The sequence below is a fragment of the Gallus gallus genome, chromosome 8 (assembly GCF_016699485.2).
Source record: "Gallus gallus isolate bGalGal1 chromosome 8, bGalGal1.mat.broiler.GRCg7b, whole genome shotgun sequence".
NCBI classification, from domain to species: Eukaryota; Metazoa; Chordata; class Aves; order Galliformes; family Phasianidae; genus Gallus; species Gallus gallus.
This window is the reverse complement of record NC_052539.1, coordinates 6,384,444-6,402,732: the sequence shown is the minus strand read 5'-3', so window position 1 is coordinate 6,402,732 and position 18,289 is coordinate 6,384,444. Positions and strand designations below refer to the sequence as shown.

At 39.1% G+C, this 18,289-nt stretch overlaps 1 protein-coding gene across 41 annotated transcripts in view; it reads left to right on the top strand.

Annotated features, from left to right (window-relative positions):
* The window catches only part of RALGPS2 (Ral GEF with PH domain and SH3 binding motif 2), a 149,617-nt gene that overhangs the window by 50,386 nt on the left and 80,942 nt on the right, over positions 1-18,289 (top strand). For 15 of the 41 annotated variants that reach the window (XM_046944389.1, XM_046944401.1, XM_040704549.2 and 12 more), the window contains 2 exons: positions 12,615-12,746; positions 15,744-15,851. In XM_046944389.1, coding sequence (XP_046800345.1) covers positions 12,690-12,746; positions 15,744-15,851 — 165 coding nt within the window. In that variant the 5' untranslated portion in view covers positions 12,615-12,689. Of the gene's footprint in view, positions 1-1,063; positions 7,576-7,989; positions 8,073-8,806; positions 8,879-9,885; positions 9,957-12,614; positions 12,747-15,722; positions 15,852-18,289 lie in introns of those variants that run through there. The other 26 variants (XM_046944400.1, XM_046944387.1, XM_040704545.2 and 23 more) reach the window with 12 other exon arrangements.

Below are 18,289 nucleotides of genomic sequence, written 5' to 3'. Positions count from 1 at the left end.
TAGTAAATATATAATGGTGAAGGAGTCTTTCCTCAGTTGGAGATGCTATTCGCAAATCCTGCTCATCGTTGCAGAATGGGGCTGGGTTGAGCGTGCAGCTGGGTCCCAAGAGTGAACAGATGCTGAGTTTGCTTTGTTCCCCAGTGATGAGGAAGCAGGCTGATGTGCCAGTCTGCGTGGTGAAACAGCTCTACTGGCTGCTGCCTTCCAGCTTTGTCAGACGTAGTGGTTATTAGCGATGCTGTGCACAGCTCTGCTGCAGAACCCTGTTCTGCTATTGGTGGAAAAAAATGGATCACAAAGCTGTCTTGCAAATCACTGTGTGAATACTGTGTTTAAGCTGGTGGCTGCATCTGTGCTCTTCGTGCTGAGGTGGTTTTCCCTCCGTGGTCTCGGAGGCAATGGAAGATAAGTTAGTGTGACTTATTATGATCTCTTAGTTTTTAAGTGGTGAAGCTGTGTCCAAAGTATAGTACCTGCCAAAACCACCTGGACCTTACTGTAGCTGCTTTCTGAGCTGTTGTTCTGTGAGATATTAATATTCCCTTTGAGGTGGTTGGCTCTCATTTATGTTTGGATAACAAGATGGGAATGAACCTTCTCAGGCTGGCAAGCTGAATCTGAAATTCAGAAATGGAGTGTGCTCAATACTGCTACCAAGATGCTGGCTTTTTCAGCCATCAGGTAAAAGGCAACTTGCTTATAGCACCAAATGGAAGAACAAATTGCTAGCTTGTATAGAGAGCAGCAAGTTGTTAATTCACAGTAACAGGAAAGGCTGCGGGTAGGGAAAGTGTCCCTAAAACGGGTCATCTTGGCTTTAGACAGAACGGAAACATCTTTATTTAAATAAAGTGTTTTTGGAACTGTAGAAAAAGGCATCTGATCTTTATTTCTTCTTTTTTTTTTTCTCACTAAACTATTTGCAGTTCATATTTTTCCAAAATTTGAGCAGTGTTAGTTGAATCTTTCATAGTACTGATATGAACTGTTACAGTCTTAAAACACTGTGAAAGCTTTTCTCAAAGGTGTGGCATTTTCCTTACTCCTCTTCCTGTTCCAGGTGAATCTTGTGATGTGATCAAGTGCTGTTAATTAGTCTGGGCCCCTCAGTGAAGGTGAGGAAGAAGAATTGTGTGAAATGTTTTTGGAAAGAGTTCTTGCAAGCTTTCCTGCCACAAGTTGCCAGAGAATAGAAGAGCTTACATGGTAAATGTTTTAGGATCTAATGATTTATGCTTTCATCTAATTATGATGTCCCCAAGATCTATACTATTCCTTTATTTTAGCTCTGTGCAGGTTTGAAGATCCTGAAAAGAAAAGCAAAACATTTACTAATTAGTGTGCTAAGATCTTCAGTTTTTAATAGCAACTGAAGGAGTGACTCGTAGTAGGTTCTTTTCTTGGATGTCTGTGCATTTTTTTTGTTGAGTTCTTGTTTTTATTTTTTGGAGGATGTCAGACTGGGCTTTGTGAAGATACGATTAACATCACAGAGTGGTCATACAAGAATGCTGTTTGTATTTGTAATTGAGATACCCTGCCATCTCATGGAGTGAACTTCCGTGCATTGTAGCACCCAAGATTTACCTTTTTTGAGCTAGAAAGTCTAACACAAAGATGAATGTAACCTTGTTGTTAGTTAAACTGCATGATTTCCTCAAGAAGGAGGTTTTATTTGCTGTAAAACAGTATATTTCCATTCAAAACTCCATTCTCCTCCAAACCTTTACCAAAATTGTATTGCCTTCAGCCTGTCTCGTCATTTCTACAGGATCCAGGTTTCCAGCTTGCACATTTCTGTAACTGAATCAGTTCTTAATGCATGCATTGATTTGGCAGAAATGGGCACAGCTGCCTATCTTAAGCTGAAGCGTATGTTTGAGTAGTAATTATCCAATCATCCCCTTGAATATTTCAGACTTCCAAGTAGCATTTGGACAGAATGTCACTTGTGAGCTTACTGTACTGAGCTTATGGTACAGGAATAATCCTAAGGATCCTTCATGATACACACTACTGAAAGCATGCTGGAGAAGTCTTTGTGTGTGGGATAAATGATCTGGGGTTGACTCCTAGGAACTGAAAAGACCAGCAAATTCTGTTCTTCTGTCATTGCTTGCCACCCACTTAGAGGCATATTTAAACTGTAGGAATCTTCTTGCTTACTTCAGATGCCAACAAAGTGCACAGGCCAGTCAACCTTGTATATATGTATGCATCGTTTGCATTTATTTCTATAATGTCAGTAAACTGAGTCCAGGCTTGTGTTCTGCTTTCCTGGTATGTTGATCATATTACCATACAATCCCGTACAGAGCAAAAGGATGTGTGCACCTAATGTAGCAGCTAATGATTTTTACATTCCTTTCAAGCGTGGCTCGTAAAATAACACACTTCTACCTTTGTAGGAAGTATGTTAGGAAATCACTTGATTTCCATGGTTCCTACTTAGTTTAAAGTTGTCACACTTGCTGTAAATAACTATTATTTATCTTTCTCCTGCAGAATTTTTCCCTCTGTTTTGCAGCCAGGACTTTGAGGTTTGCCGTCGTTACTGTTAGAGGTGTACAAATATTTCTGCTTAGTTGATTCCTGCACTTTGCCAGCTTTTCTTTTCAAATTAATGCTTGTTTTATATCTCAATGTCTTTTTGATGCCTTCTGGAAAACATTGCAGTCTACATCAATTATACAAGTTCTGCAAACTATGTAGATATTTATGATATCATTCCTTCTTTAGAGCAAATCCTTTCATCAATAATGCAGATAGATGGCTCAGAAATAGCTCCAGCAGGGCTCTCATTTGTACTTTGCATTTACCTAAAATTGCTTTTAGTTTTTTTTCTGGTGCTTCAGCTGTTGTTAGTGCACAAGAAATGAGGTAGTTATACCAGAACTTCATGTTTCCAAATAAATTCCTATCTGCCTTGAGTATCTAAAGAGATGAGGTTTTCCTTCAGTCAAGTGTAAATTTGTTTTGATGAGGAGATCTGATAAAGTACAATAATAATATGTTATCCTCCTTCATGAAAGTGTTTACTCTAAATCACAGCAGTTGAAATGAACACATGCTTGGTTTCCAGTATCAGTCAGTAGCATCTGTTTGGTTTATTGAAGTCCTGCATATGTGTGTGCATTAACTTGGATTTGCTCAGTTTCTGTATCATGTTATACTTCTCTCAGACAGATGCTTTGGTACTCAGTCGTTACTGGCTGCTCTGAGGTGAAGAAAAGTATTCAATATTAATGGTTGGTGTTTGAGTCTTTATATGCTTGCTTATCAGTGGCTTGGTTTACTGAGGTTCTTCCAAGGGGAGTGATAAGTGCAGAGGAGATGTCTGCTTGGATGGGTAAGCAACTATTTGTGTATTGTTGCTTGTAGAAGTTGGAAAAAACTGACAAACTTTCATAAACAAATGCAGGGGATAATGACACGGGCAGAACTCACTGGCACAGAAAATTCAGCTCCCTTCCCTAAACGTTGTATTTCCACATAATGTTCATCATACTAAATGTAGGCAGTTGAGAAGCTGTCCGATTATTTCCTGTTAGCACCATTTCTATAGCAGCTATACAGATTTCCACATAGATGTGTGATGTTAAAAAGGATTTATGAGAAAACTTGCGATGTCATCAGAAGTGTTACTGGTAAGGACTTTACTCATCTTTCTGAAAGCTGACTTGTAAAGCAGGCTGAGATGTTGGATTTCTTGTCGGAGTATGATCCTCTTTGTCTGTTAACATCTTGACGTAAAATACAGTGGAATGTTCCCTCAGCAGTACATTCTTCCTCATCAGTGATAGTGTAAGATATTCAGTGAGAGTAGTGTTGTCTTCTATCCTATAAATGAGAAGCCTGTCTTTTTATCTCATCGTACAAATAGTGTGTAGATGAGGCAGATGTATATTCCAGGACCTGAATTTTGCAGGCTTGTGAACTTGTACTCAACAGCAGTTGAGTGCTTTGTCATCTCTACCTTGCTAAAAGCCTGGCCCTGGGATGGTTGGGTTGTGTTCATGTGGCTGTTGCCAATTTTGCCTGCAGCACACACTGTTTTAGAGAAGCTTATTCAAAGAGCTGCATGGAAAAGTGAGTTTTCTTTGCGTGCATGTGTGATGTTTAGTTTTATATAATACTCCATCCCTATGTCCTTAGTCTCAGTTTTCATCACTGACGTATTATGTGTGCTTTTGGTGCATGAGATGTAGTGGCTGCTGGTGACAGTTCCTGAAATTCATGCGAGGGGCATTCAATGCACTGTTGTAACAAGTTTTTTAGTATGATGTTTCTGTTCAGAGTGCGTTGTCTATGGATATATTCTTCTGTTGTTGGTTCCACTAATGTCATGACTGTATATCTAATGTATAACAAAAACATTTTGCCAGCTGAACACCAATTAATCAGCACATCATCAGTCTTTTACTATTGTGCCTGTTTGCCAACAAAACAGGTTGTTATAAGGCCCTGTGGTGGGCAGCTTGGAAAAGCAGATTGTGGAAAGGTCTTCGTCTTGTAGAACTGTGTAATTCGTGAGAGTATCTGACTAGTTGAAGTCATTCCCATTTCTTTTCCTTGTATCTCTTATTCAGGCAAAGAAATGCCAGTAGCTCCTATCATTCAAAATATGTCTTCAGGATATGATTTCTCCCATTTTGTTTGGGGATTCTCCTCCACTTCCTGAATGAACAAGCCTGAATTTCTTCTTCAAATGTTTGAAGAAGTGTTTCTGAAACAGGCTAGGCTATCAGTAGGCTTGCATTCTGGAGGGGGAGATGGAAAAAGGTGAAACCTTAGTATACTTGTTGTGCTTTCTGTGCTTACGTTAGTTGGTTCCCTAATGCTTGCCTTCTTGGAGTATCTGAGGAAAACAAACTGCATCATAACTTTAGATATTAGGCTGTACTGACAGCAGCTATAAAATAATAGCCAAGCCCAAAGGAGCAGAATGCTCCTTTATGCAGTGTCCTTCCTCAAGACCTACAGAATGGAATAGAGGCTGCTAGGTGGTCTCTGAAGAAACAGACTTGAGGAACCTGGTAATCTTTGAGCAGAAACTTTTTAAGTTCTTGTGCGGTGAACATGTTTTGTCTTAAAATTCTGCAGCTCTACTGGACAGACATTTTTGTTGAAAGAAAGCAAATCTCTTAGAACTTCAGGCTGAACTTAAATAGCACATGGAACACACGTTCAGGGTTTTGGCCTACTTGTCGCTTCTGATGATTCTTTCCTTCTGCTCAATTCATGCCTGCATTGTGGGACACCAGGATCTGCTGCTGCTGGCAGCTGTGTACCAATGCTAGTGCAAGAATGTGTTGCCTTATGCTGTGGTATCTTCCATGTGCTGGAAGCCATAAGCCATAGCTTCATGGCTATGAGTCAGTCATCTCTGCTGGATATGGGCAGCTTTTGAATGGCAGAGGTTAGAACATTAAGAATCTATTTGTGTATAAAGGAGAAGAGCACTGACTACTGGAGCACCATGAAGAAGTAATCTCGGTAGTTGTAAATTGATTAAGATATGAGACAGCACCCTAACGTGTATTACCTTAATGTTACTTCTTTTTATCTTTTTTTCTAGATCTAAGTGATGATTTTGTTGTCCAGAATGTGAGTGCATGCATGCTGGTGAAACACTCTGTAGATAGTGTTTGCTTAAAAAAGGAAAACTTCACTTGTTTGCTTGTCCAAAGGGTAAAGTCCTTTGCAGGGAGAGAGAGGGGAATCTAAGTTAAGGACCATATTTGAATGAAGCATCATTTTGTACTTTAAAAACTTAATTCTAAGTGTAAAACCTAATAAAAATATTTTTTTTCTATTTGTTGTTGTTCTGTAGATTCTTATTTCATCTGTGATGGAGCTTAAACAGCTGATACTACCCCAACTGTTGTGCAACAGCTGCTTAGGGAAGGAGTACATGCGTGACATACCATGGAGCAGCTGAGTTATATGAGGAGGGTAGGGGTGCTTTGAGTTTGCAGTAGGCCCAGTTGAACCACTGAAGAAAGGAGTCTGTTACTGCTTAACTGCACTGCTCTTGCAGGTGCTGTATCTCACAGTTTCTTTCAGGAAGGAGTCTGGTATCAACTGAAACAGCAATGGTTTTTTTTTTCCCTCTTCTAATACTGTTTTCCAGACACTTTTCAAGATCCTGATTGTTTTATTTTGACTTTAAGCATAAATTTACATTTTGTTCACACTCTTCTGCTTTATCCTCCTGCTATTTACACGTAGCAAGCATACCCTCTCACAGGGTTCAATTTTGTTAGCATAAGCAACCTGAGGCTTCCGTGTCTTCTTCTCTAATGGAATCTTCCATCAATGTGGAACCTCTTTCCTGCATCACATATTTGGGTTCAAACCTTTTAGAAGCTGAGTGACCAAAGCTACACAGTGTGCAGCAGTCAGTCTCATGAAATATACTGGCAGTAGTGTTTGACTAAACTAATGCAAGCATTTGTCATTTCCAAATGATATGCTGAGACTCGTAGCAGAAATTTTACAGGGATTATCCTGTTATGATTGAATTTCATTTTTCATTTTCTTGTCCACCAGATGGCTTTATTCCTTATATTATTCTGCTTTCCTCTATTTCCCAATGTTGTATCATTCTACTAATACTTGTACTGGTGTTGGGTATTTAATAACTGTAAGTAATCTCTTCCTAGTCTAATATTATCTTCAAAATTATGCTCTGTATCTCAGATTTTGTCATGTCGTTATCCACTTGCTTGTCTTCTACTGGGGGCTCTTATCTTAGTCCTTGCCAGCTGCGTCAGCTTATCAAATGCTTTGCCAAGATTCATATGTCTGACTGGAGACTTATTAGTATGTGAAGTTTTAGGTCTGGGATTTGAGCATTTCAGTGAAAGTTTCTTCCAGGAGCGTGGGGTTATATTAAGTTGCTTGAGCTTTTATTTCACCTCTACTATGAATATTTCTACTTACCAGCTTTCGTATGTTTTACTGCCTCTTAATAGTACCATGCTTGCTGTAAACAGAATTAAAACATGTTTAAGAGACTTCCAATCCAAGCCATTCTGTGATTCTATGACTCTCATTATCACAGCGCAGACTTTTGCTGCTTCCAGAATCTTTCCTGTTACAAGGCAGACAACGTATAGCCTAGCAAATCAGTGATGTTTCTTTACTGTTCAGATAAAGTGTTCCTTCACTAACCATGATCCTTACATACGCGGGTCTTCTAGGTGTGCTGAGGAGCATGTGCACCAAATTGAAAGGAAAAGCAGTGTGATCAGCCTTCACCCTGCAGGCAGCTGGTGCCAGTTCTGGTATCCTGTGGTGACCGTCACGCCTTTGTGCCAGTGTACTTTGTACTTCCTTGGCTCCTGCGTGCCCCCAGGCTGACTTGAACCACTTTTAGGCAGAGTTCAGTTTGCTGTGCAGCAGGTTGCAGGCAGCACTGCCATGCAGCAGGATATCTAGAACCTCCACCTCCCACCTTGGTATGGACAGCAGGAGGTGCCTTAGTACATAAGGCATTTGTACTGAGTTGGGTTGAGTCAGCAGGATTCTTTGTACTGCTTCCTGTTCAAGATGCAGCGCAATACCTGAGTGAGTCATAATGTCTCTATGGTGATCTTATGGGAACTATAGTCCATGTTTGTCTTAAAAAGACTGAAAGGTATTTCACAAACATGTAATGTTGCAAAGATCAAGAGAAAAGTATCCGGAGAGTGCATTAAAATAGCAGTATTTTAATTCCTCCATGTTTTTAGTGTTGTTGGATTTACATAGGTCGTACTGTTTGTGACCTTTTAGCAGAGAGATTTTGGTTTCGAATTGCTTAATAGGAATTGGGGAACACGCAGAAACCCAACACCCAGAACAATAAGCACTTTTAGGTGTTTTTCATTTAAAGTAGAAATTGGCACGCAGAGTGAGTGGTTGCGATAGATACTCTTGTAGCTATGTATGGTAAGAAGGAAGTAGAGATTAATTAACTTATTTTGTATTTACATGTTCAAGACAAGGGCAGTGAGACATTCTAAATGCAGAAGCAGTTCCACAAAGTACTTCTAGGCAGAAAGATCTGACTTTGCACGTCTGAGGTGAGTGTGAAAGTCACTTGAAGAACCTGTGTTTGTTTCATTGAAAGCTGTCTTGTGTTTGTTGGTAAAAATGAATGTCACTTTAAGAAGTGCCAAGCGATATTGGAAAAAACTCAATTATAACTAAGAATTTAAGGGCTCCAATCCAGAGTGGCCACAAGATTTCATCAAAGCATCTTGAGGGCATGGTATGGAATAGTTAAATCTAGCTAGGCTGTACTGTGCATGTTGGGAATTGAAAACAGTGAAGCCCAGTATTTTTCTGTTCCTTGTTTAGTGGGAGCTAGCTTTTTTCTGTACTGTATCAAAAATACCATTGAGAGTTTCCATGCAGTCAACTTAAGCTCCTGATCTCATGGTGACCAGGTCATTGGATTCTGCAGTGCTTTGGTCCTCAAGTCCTTGGTAGTGGCTCCACATTCATAGTTGATCATAAGCCATACGGGGCATTTCTTTTTTCCTTCATGGGAATCTGCAAACAAAACAATGACATTTTGTACTGCCATGATGAATAAGAACAAAAAAGATGTTGGTCATCCTGAGTCTTGAGTTATTCGTTACATTGCCACGTGGATATGCTTCCTCAAAGCTATTGTACTGTTCTGGATGCTGACCTTAGCAGACAAAAGAAAAATCTAACATGACATTAAAAAATTAAAGTGTTGTTTGGACAGTATGTTTTCCAGTTAATATTTTAGCAAAGCTTTTACAAGAGTATCTCTGGATTCTACACTGGAAGGGACTTGAGGTTAGGCGTCTTGTTAGGCACCTTCCTGTAATGGAGTGATCATCAAATGCTGCCCTGGGTAAGTCTACAGAGTAACTGAGACTCGCTGAAGATAGCAGTCCCTGCTTAGTGTGTAAACATTTTCCTTCTATGGGTATGGCAAATCTTCAGTATTTTTTGCGTTGCTTTTTGAAATATGGTATGCATGGCATGAATAGGTGGGAAGATACCTTGCAGGGTATCAAATAGCTCAGGCTTTAGACTGGCTTAAATGCATCTCTAAGTATTTCCTACTGCATATAAATCTTTCAGTTCCACTCTTAATGCATTTCTGAGCACAGAGGCATTTATTAAACTGAAGAGAACAAATACTGGAAGTTCAAATTACTCAATGTAATTCATTTTTTGTAACTGGATATACTGAGTATGCACTGAAAACTAATGTGTGATTCACTACTGCAGTGTGGTACGTCGTTTCACCCTGTGAATCACTTTGTGATATTGCTGTTCACTGCTTACTGCGGTGTTAAGCAGAAGGGTTGGATAGCAAGCAAAATACTTATTTCAAGCTTAGGATTTCTTTTTGTTTGCCTTCAATGAGACGCAGACCACAATTGTTGCAATGACCTCTTATTGCTATGGAAGGAGTATGATTTCATGTTAAATTTATCTTTCATAGGCACAGCTTTAATGTTGTGAATTGTGGAACTTTGAAGTCAATAAATGCTGACTTATAGCAGTTCAGTACTATGTCTGCCCCTTCACTATTTATTAACGAAGTGGGAAGAAGTATGTGTAAATATATTCAAAGATAATACCAGAACGTGGCAATGGGCATGAAATTAAGATTGCATGGATGGTGTTGTTACATACAGTGCAGCCTAGCTGGCAAATGTTGTATTTTGTTAGTTCGGTTTCTTTTTAATACTGGCTTTTTCGAAGCAATTTTCTCATTTAAAAGAAAAAAAATCAATAGATTTTATGTGAACTTAAACATAGCCCCTCATTGCACAAATTACACAAGGCCTTGTTTTAGTAGCAGAAGACAAGATAAAGCACTGAATCCAGCACTGGCTGTAAATCAGTGAGGCTACTGTGACAAAGGACAGCAGGAGGGCAGCTGGCTTCTGGAGCTCCATGATCAGTCTGTGCACTAGGTATGCTTAAGTTCCTACCTCCTGCTCTGGCTGCAGAGCAGATTGTAGCCCATGCTGTCTAACCTAGTATGGGATAGCTGAGGCAACTGAAAAAGGGAGAGAGAAGAGAGATTTACTTTTCTGGAGCATACATGGTTGCTCTCTCTGCCTTCCCGTCTGGTGGCACTTCTCATTTTAGCAGGCGATTTCAGCCATACTTGATTAGCAGACACAGTTCCTGCAAGTTCCAACACACTGACTGGTTAGAAAAGAGGAACTCAGATCAGTGTCCACGATCTCTGTGCTCTAGCTGTACTGTGGAAAGTCTCTCGCCTAGTTTCCGTGTTTACCTATTCTGTTTATCTTGCTGTTAAGTGAATGAGCTTGTGCTGTGTTCCTTCAGCACGGCACTGAGTGCTTTTCCATCTGGCTCTTGGAATGGGTAGGTGCAAACAAATCTGGTAGTAACTTAGGATGCAGGTAGGAAGCTGGAGGTGTTGTGTTAAGGAAACAAGGATAAGGCTTGAGATACTGCACTCGGAAATGCGGGGGTGATGGGGGCAAGGCTGCTGGAGTGAGTGTAACTTATGGTGTATGGGTTGCGTGGCATTAATCATCAGGAAACTGGGCTTCAACCTTGTTATTAATAGTGGAATTAGTTCTCTCATCTGAGATTGCACTGCCAACTCCACGGGCTTCTATAATAAGCGTCATTTCTTTGAAAGTGCCAATTATGCTATGCCATAACAAAAACAAACAGCACCCTCCACTTCCCTCCATGGAGCAAATAAACAAAACTTAGTTTTCACTTTTCTTTGGTTACCAGAAGCTCTTCTCTTCCCCTAATCCATTTTTTATTCTTTACACTCAATGAAGAAAAACAAATGGAGTATCTATGAGATAGCAGTCAAACATGTAGTCCTTAGTTTGAAATTGGCCTTACGTGATAGGTTTGTAGGCTCTGTAATGTGATGAAATTGTGCGGTTTTAATTCTCCTTATAATTAGTCATTATGAATGTGTGTTCTTAGGGGCTAGTTTTTGAGTGGAGAATAAGATACAACAGTATATGAAGAGTATGTAGGAAAGTGGTTGGGTGCTGTGTGTTTGGAGATATGCCAGTGAGGTAAACTGAAAGACAGTTGGGACAGGGAAGGATGACAGTGACAAAACCAGTTACAAGCCAAACAGGAGGTGGCTTTTTCCCTTTTGCATGGATTGTTAATATAATACATTTCCCTGCACTTTAATTTTAGCTGCTATTTTTAGTGGAGGAAACATAATCTTAAATATAGTCTGTGGGCTGGGAATGTAATGTGAAAGCAGAGTGCAGTGTTTTCTGTGTTGTAAGAGATAATCCCATCAATATTTCTTAAACAAAACCTCAAACCCCAGCTTGTGAATGGCTGCTCTTAAGCACAGTACGATGTAGGTCAGCTGAGGGCTGTTGCTGCCCAGAAATACCTAGCAGCTGTAGTGTTTGGCTGGAATTCACAGTGTGGTTCTCTGTTTCAATTGACCTCCTTTGTGTATTGCAGTCTTACAATGACATTTTGAAGTTATCGCTTTTTTGAGGTTATTTTGTTATTTAAATACTGCAGTTTCTTGCCTTCCAGGCTTGTCACCATGGCATACCTGTTTAGCCTACTTGGAGACAGAGCTTTACAGATGACTTTATTTTCTTTGTTCCATTATTGTAGATGTCTTAAATATTTGATGCGGTGATTTTGTCATTCGATATTATTCACCTACCTGTTGTTGCCTTTTGTTTGCAACCTGCATAACAGTTCTGAGTCAAACTACAAACCTCAAGTGGATTCCCTAAATTATACATTCAGGAACAGTTGTGTTTGTTAGGAACATGCACCTATGCAAACCGATTTATAAGTCTCTTTCACACTAGAGGGCACTAGTAGCTCATGAAATATTAGCCCAAACGAGTTTTTACTGTTACACACATTGGGTAGTCTTACTTAAGTAAGTCTTACTCTTTTTGTAGCTTCCTTCTCTCTGCAGGAATGAAAGCTAAACATGAACGCATCCTTGCAGGAATGCATCAAAAATAAGTGTGTGGAATTTTCTTTCCTGTCTTTTGAGGTTTTTTTGTTGTTTTTTTTTCCTAAATGATAGCCTGAGTCAGTTGTGGTGAAATAGGCAAATTCCACCCGTACTCTGAAATTGCTTCTAATGGGATAATTTTCAATTGAAGGTGGTGAATAGGTATATAAGAAATTATCCAATAATTTCCTAAGAAATTTTATAATAAACATCTTTTATATAAGATAAAGTAATAGGTATACAGTATAGTATAGATTAAGTGTACTTTAAGTTAGTAGTCAAAGGAAGAGAATAGTACATGAACTGTGCTGCAGGCTGAGCTTTGTTAGGGTAAATTTACATATTGATACCTGGTATGCAGAAAAGGGTGTGAAAGTCCACGCTGGCAGTGAGTAACTGATTGCAATGGAACCTCCATTGCTTTCAACAAACAACCTTCACTGTTTGCCTTAGACATTAAGCGGGTCATTTTAGAATATGTTTGAGTCTAAGTTTTGGACCTCAATGTGCTATAGCCGTTGTGGAAGTACTTCTTGTTTTGGGATGGATGTTTTTTCAGTGCTGAATCTTGTTTAAAATGCTTGAGCGAAATAGTTTCTAATTGACTTTTTGCTGTTTGTAGGAATGATCATTCAGTTGCCTTGGAGATGATCCTTCTGCTGTAAATGTAGGGCTGGACATTAATGTTGTGGGCAGTATGGACCTAATGAACGGACAGTCAAGCAGTGTTAATATTGCAGCTACTGCTTCAGAGGTAAGGATTATAAAACTTTGTGGATACTTAATACCATAAATGTGAAACTTCTTAGAATTCACCAAAATGTAGTTTTTTTTATTTCAGCAGGTCTGGCATGGGAAGTTTTTGATGTGTTGGTTTTATATACATACCCCAGTTTAGATGTGAATAACTTAAACCTCTGACTTGTTTGCCAACAGAAAGCGTCAGCTAGCACTGACAGCCTTGCCATAGCCAGTAACTGCCTTTTCTGTGCTCTCTTCCATCACATCTAGACAAGGAAGCTTTTCTTTGAGAATTTTAACAATAATAGACACTCTTAATGCATGAAGCTAGGTTGGCAAAGCCTGTGGGAAATGTTCTTGCTTTTGATAGGTAGTTGTGTGTAGGGGTAGTCTGACACTTATTTCTCCTGCTTTGAAGTTACTGTAGCTTTCCTTTTACCATCTACTCATTGAGACTGGAAAATGAAGCCAGTACCAGAACTTGGAGGTTTTTTTTGCCAGAACTGCTGAGAGTTGTGACTGCTTCATAAATTCTTAGTGCTGATGGCTAAGGGCTTGCAAGACCTGTTTACTTGCAGATCACTCCTTCTGTAAGCTTTTTTTTTTTTTTCCCCTTAAGTGCTTTGGGCTGAATGATATTAAGATCTGCCCTCAGTCTATTGTGAGTGATCTTTCCAGATGTGCTGTTTCTCTTTCGAGTGACTGAATACACACACTGACATGTACAGATGTACATCTGAGCTTTCTGCTTAGAGAGGACAGCTGTTTTATTGCCGATGCATATTTTATTGTTAGTGCTTCTGTCAAATTACAAAACCCATTTTTACAACAGTAGATTTCATTTTTTTTCACTTTGTTTAAAAGGCACAATACTCAAGAGCACTGAGGTCACTAGTGATTAGAGCAGCTAAGTCCTGACAATGGTTGCTTCCTTGAATAAATATCTGAACCTTAAAAAATGCTTATTTTATACATATATTTACTCATCTATTTTAATAGCAGGGCCACAGGGATTCGATGCCCTTCGCACACATGTATGGAAAGCAGCACAAATAAGGTGAAAGGACAGGTGTTGTGTCATCAAAGAGTCAAATCATGTCCAAAAACTTCACAAGCACTGTAATGCTGTTATGTATTGTTTGACCATTTATTGGTACGTAACTGGTAGTCCTTCTTAGAGGAAAGCTCTTATTTTACCCAGTATGTTTACATTATGTCTGATGAAATTGAGTAAAATTGAAAATTTATTTTAAATACTTTGTGCTAAAGAAAGTAATAATTACCAATGGCACATAAATCTGCTTTCAACAAGTTGTTTGTTGGGTTTTTAAGGTTGGTTTTTCTTTCTTTGAACAAAGCGGAGGAAGATGATGTTGGAAGTGATGTGCTTCTGAAAGTGTAGTACCTCTGTTACTGAAAATGCACGTTTGGGTTTTTGGTGTTTCCTAAGTCAGGTTTTTTCAGGGGTGGCACTGTCAGAAGAAGTTAACTAGAATGTTAAATTTACATGTATATTCATTATTTATCTTTGCAACAAAAATGCTTAAAGGAGGGAAGAGTTAATTTCAGTTTGCTGAGCTGTCAAAGAGTTCAAATGCTCTTTGTTGTGAGTGAGAAGCTGAAGTCAAAATGTGTAGCACAGCCATAAAGTCCTGCTTTGTTAGGCTCTAAGGAAAAGAGATGAGAACAGGATAACTGTTTACCTTTATCAGTGACCCTGTGCTGTCTCCCCTCCTGCCCTAGCATCACTGTACGTGACACAGGATGTTACTGAAAGTGCAGTGAAGTTTGGCTTCCACAGCAGGCACAGACACTTGTTGGTATTTATTGAGTATATGACCTATATCCATGATCTGAAACGTACAACATTTGCAAAATTACGAGGCCTGTCAGAAAGTGCCTTCAGTACGTGGGGCAGTGTCTTTTCAGCCTCCTAGGAGTAGTTAAGAGTGCTCAAGGTCTCCAACTTAAAAGTAGGTAGGTCTTGGTTTGTGTTCAGTGTGCTTTACCACAGCAGAGTTGGAAGTTCCAGCAAGATGATGAGTGCTCTTTGCATCAGTGCTACCTTTCTCTCTCTTAAAAGCCTCCAGAGCATAAGCAAAACTGACATGGGAGCTCTGATGGCACTTAGGTTGAGACTCTGCTATTCTTGAAACTTGTAGATACTACAGTGTGCTTACGGCAAGCCTTGCTGAAGAAGCATTAAAAGCTAATACAATTACTGATTGTGGTAACTGTGCTCCCTTGTGATGTTTTTGTCCATGTCACACCTCATTTCCTGCTTTTTTGATCAAGAGTTTGCTTTACACCAGCCTTCTTAATATGAGAAGAAACTAAGCAAAAAGCACGTTTAGCCCTTCAGGTCTTCACAGGAAAGTGTGGGGCACTAAAGTGATGGCTTGCTGTATGCGTACGTGTCTGAAATAAATGTCCAAGAAGTGTACATCTGGATGTGACGTCTGATCCTCCATGGGGAAAAAAGTGCGATGATTGAACAGAATCTAGATTTGCATCTATATTTCTTTCGAATTGTAATTGTTAAATTACATAATTGCTTTTAAGAAGTGTCTTAAATGCAGACATGTAATGTAGCTCACAGTGGAATTTTTGTAAATTCTAAGGCTTGTAAGAGTTCGATACTGTTCTTTGTTCTTTTGGGGCTGACTGTCTTTTTTTCCTCCTTCAAGGATTTGTTGTTTGTTAGAAACTCAGATTTTGATTCTTATTAACTATTCTCCCAGTGAAACATTGGAATTCAATTACACCTTGAAATAGAAGGTTTGTGTGTTGAGGTCCACCTTTGAAGTCCACAGGAGCCAACTTGAGAGTCTCTGGCTGTAGTGATTTTTGTCAGGAGGAAGCAGGTTCTTTGGCTTTTTTAATTGTTAATTTGCCCAACAGGAAAAGTGTGCAACAGCAGTGTTTAAAAAGAAATTTTGCTCGTGGCAATGTAAAAACAGAAAAGACGAGGAAACCAAAATATCATCAGTGTTTTTGTTTGCTCCTGCAGAAGAGCAGCAGTTCGGAATCCCTGAGTGACAAAGGTTCAGCTGAACTGAAGAAGAGCTTTGATGCAGTGGTATTTGATGTTCTGAAGGTTACGCCAGAAGAATATGCAGTAAGCATCTTGAGTAATTTTTGTTCGTTTGTAGGGTGGTATGTATATATTTGTTTATATTTATATTTCTTTTTGTAGCTTTCCCTTCCCTATAGGAGATCCCTGTATGTTTTGTGATTAATTTCTTTCATCCTTTGCTTTCGGAGGTAGACAGCAAAGAGCAGTACAGGATCCAGATTCTGGTTAATATTGTGTAGTCTTCTGGGGCTGTGCTCTCCAGGCATTTTTTCACACTGCTGTATGCAACATAGATCAGAGACTCCTAATTCTGTATGATGCAGCTTGATTCTGACATGTATTTTAGTTGCTAGGATATACTTGATGTGAACTTGTTTTTTTTCTGGAGGCATTTTATTTAAACCTTTTGATGGTTTGTTAATATATGCTAATTGGGTAATGAAGTTACAGATTCCTAGTTTTATTGCTCAGGCAGTTGCAGATGCTGGCAAATGGTGCACACACATCCTAACTGAAGTTAGTAACAATTTGTGATGACATTTAGCAAGACTAGAAATTTTCACTCATTGTTACAGTGCAGTCCTATATTAAAATAAGAAATGCTAGAATCAAAACTGCTGGTAATCTTTGCCCACCTTAGAAGGGATTGTAGTAATTTTTTACACTTTCCAAAGAAAAACACTTATGACTGGCTTGCATGTGAGCTGTCTAGATGGTGTTTCAGTTATATTACAGAAAGCCTGTGTGATATGCAGTCAAGCTTGTTGCGTTTCAACTCTTCTCCAACAAGATAGCTTTTGAGGTAGTCCTGTTGGGCACCTGGTGGCTGTGATTCAGGATTATAGGTTCTCTGGATTAAACTCTTCAACAGTGTAGAAATGTTTAAGCTCAATAATAAATAAGTGAAGCATGAGAGTGTTTGATACTTTTACAAGCTCTTAAACACAGAACTTGATAGATTCCACTTAGTGTCTTCTTGTAGCACTTATGTTGGAAGAACTTTTTTTACAGATAACACATGAATATCATCTCTCTTCCAATACTTCTCAGACTTGGGTCTGTAATGCATTTATTATGTAGTCAAAGATGGGTAATTGGATTTTACCTTCTATATACAAAGAAGGTGAAGTAATTTCTGGACTATTCTGTACACTTTGAACTTTGCTAATTTGTGAATCCATGGTGTGTTTTTCTTTTGAGTACAGTGGTACAGAAATATCAGTTAGATATCCTGCAGGGCCAGTATCATTGGGTTCTTTAATTCAAGTGAGTGATGTAGGCAGGCCAGAACAGCTACAGGTTCCTTTGAATGGCTCTGATGTGTAGCCAGTGGTGGGTGCTGTTGAGTAACAGTAGCTGACTTGGTCTGTGCAGAACTGTTATCACTAACTCGATCAAAATGCAAAGGTGCTTTGCTCTGCATCTCCTTTCATAGCCCTTTTTGTCTAGTAAGTTGTTTTTTCCTTTACAGAAATGGATAACTTTCATGGGTATTCTGAATATTACCTATTCGTAAATATTATTTAGGTAAAAAATCCTTATGAAATTCTTCATGGAAATCCAGTGTGTTTACTGTTTTCAGATGGTGCTTCAAACTGGGTAGGGTCCCACTTGCAGTTACAGTTGGTTTTTTTGTTTAAACATGGTGCATTGTGAACATGCAGTTGCAGATTTTGTTTATAGAATGTGGTATTTTGTTCTTTTCTTACCTCTGCTGGTGCAGGTTTTGATGAGCATGGCGCACAGGCTCCTGATCATTGCTGTTGAAAATGCATAGCTGATGGTGGTGACTGCGTTGAAAAATAGTGTTTTGTAGCTGATAATTTGCTTTATCTAATAATGATATTGTGCTCTATTGAAGTTTCCATGGAAATAAATAAACAGGAGGCATTAATTTCAGAGCAACCTACAGAGTACGTTTCAGGTTTTGTTTGCTGTAAATGGATCTGAAGTGTCTCAAAGTATTTTTAACAGTTGGGTAAAACTTCTAGTGATCAGCGTACAGTCCTTTAGCAAGCTTATAATTAATTTCATCTCTTTTTCAGTAATATTTCTGTCTGTAGGTGTGCTTCCTGGTTGATGTTTGGTTCTTTGGGTGAGTTCATCTGGTCTTGCACTATTGCTTGTTTGAATGCTGATCATTCTTGCTGAAGGTTGTGGAAATGTGTTGACTTCCAAAAACTTAGGTACCTTGGCAGAAAAGTACCTTTGACTCCTTAAACTTGTCTCTATTTTATTGGCCGTTTCCTTATTCTTACTGTTTTCAGTCTCACCTTAAAGGAAAAGTGTAAACTCTTCATTGCATTTTCCATGTTGAGGATGCCAGCATCAGTGATAGTGCAAAACTATGCTAGTGAGGTTTTCATCATAGGAATGGGTACGTACCCCTCAGACTGGCCATGGATATGCTACCAATGGGTTATGGAAAGTATGAGCAAGCTTCTAGTGTGTACCTCTTGTAAAACAGATGCAGTGCAGAC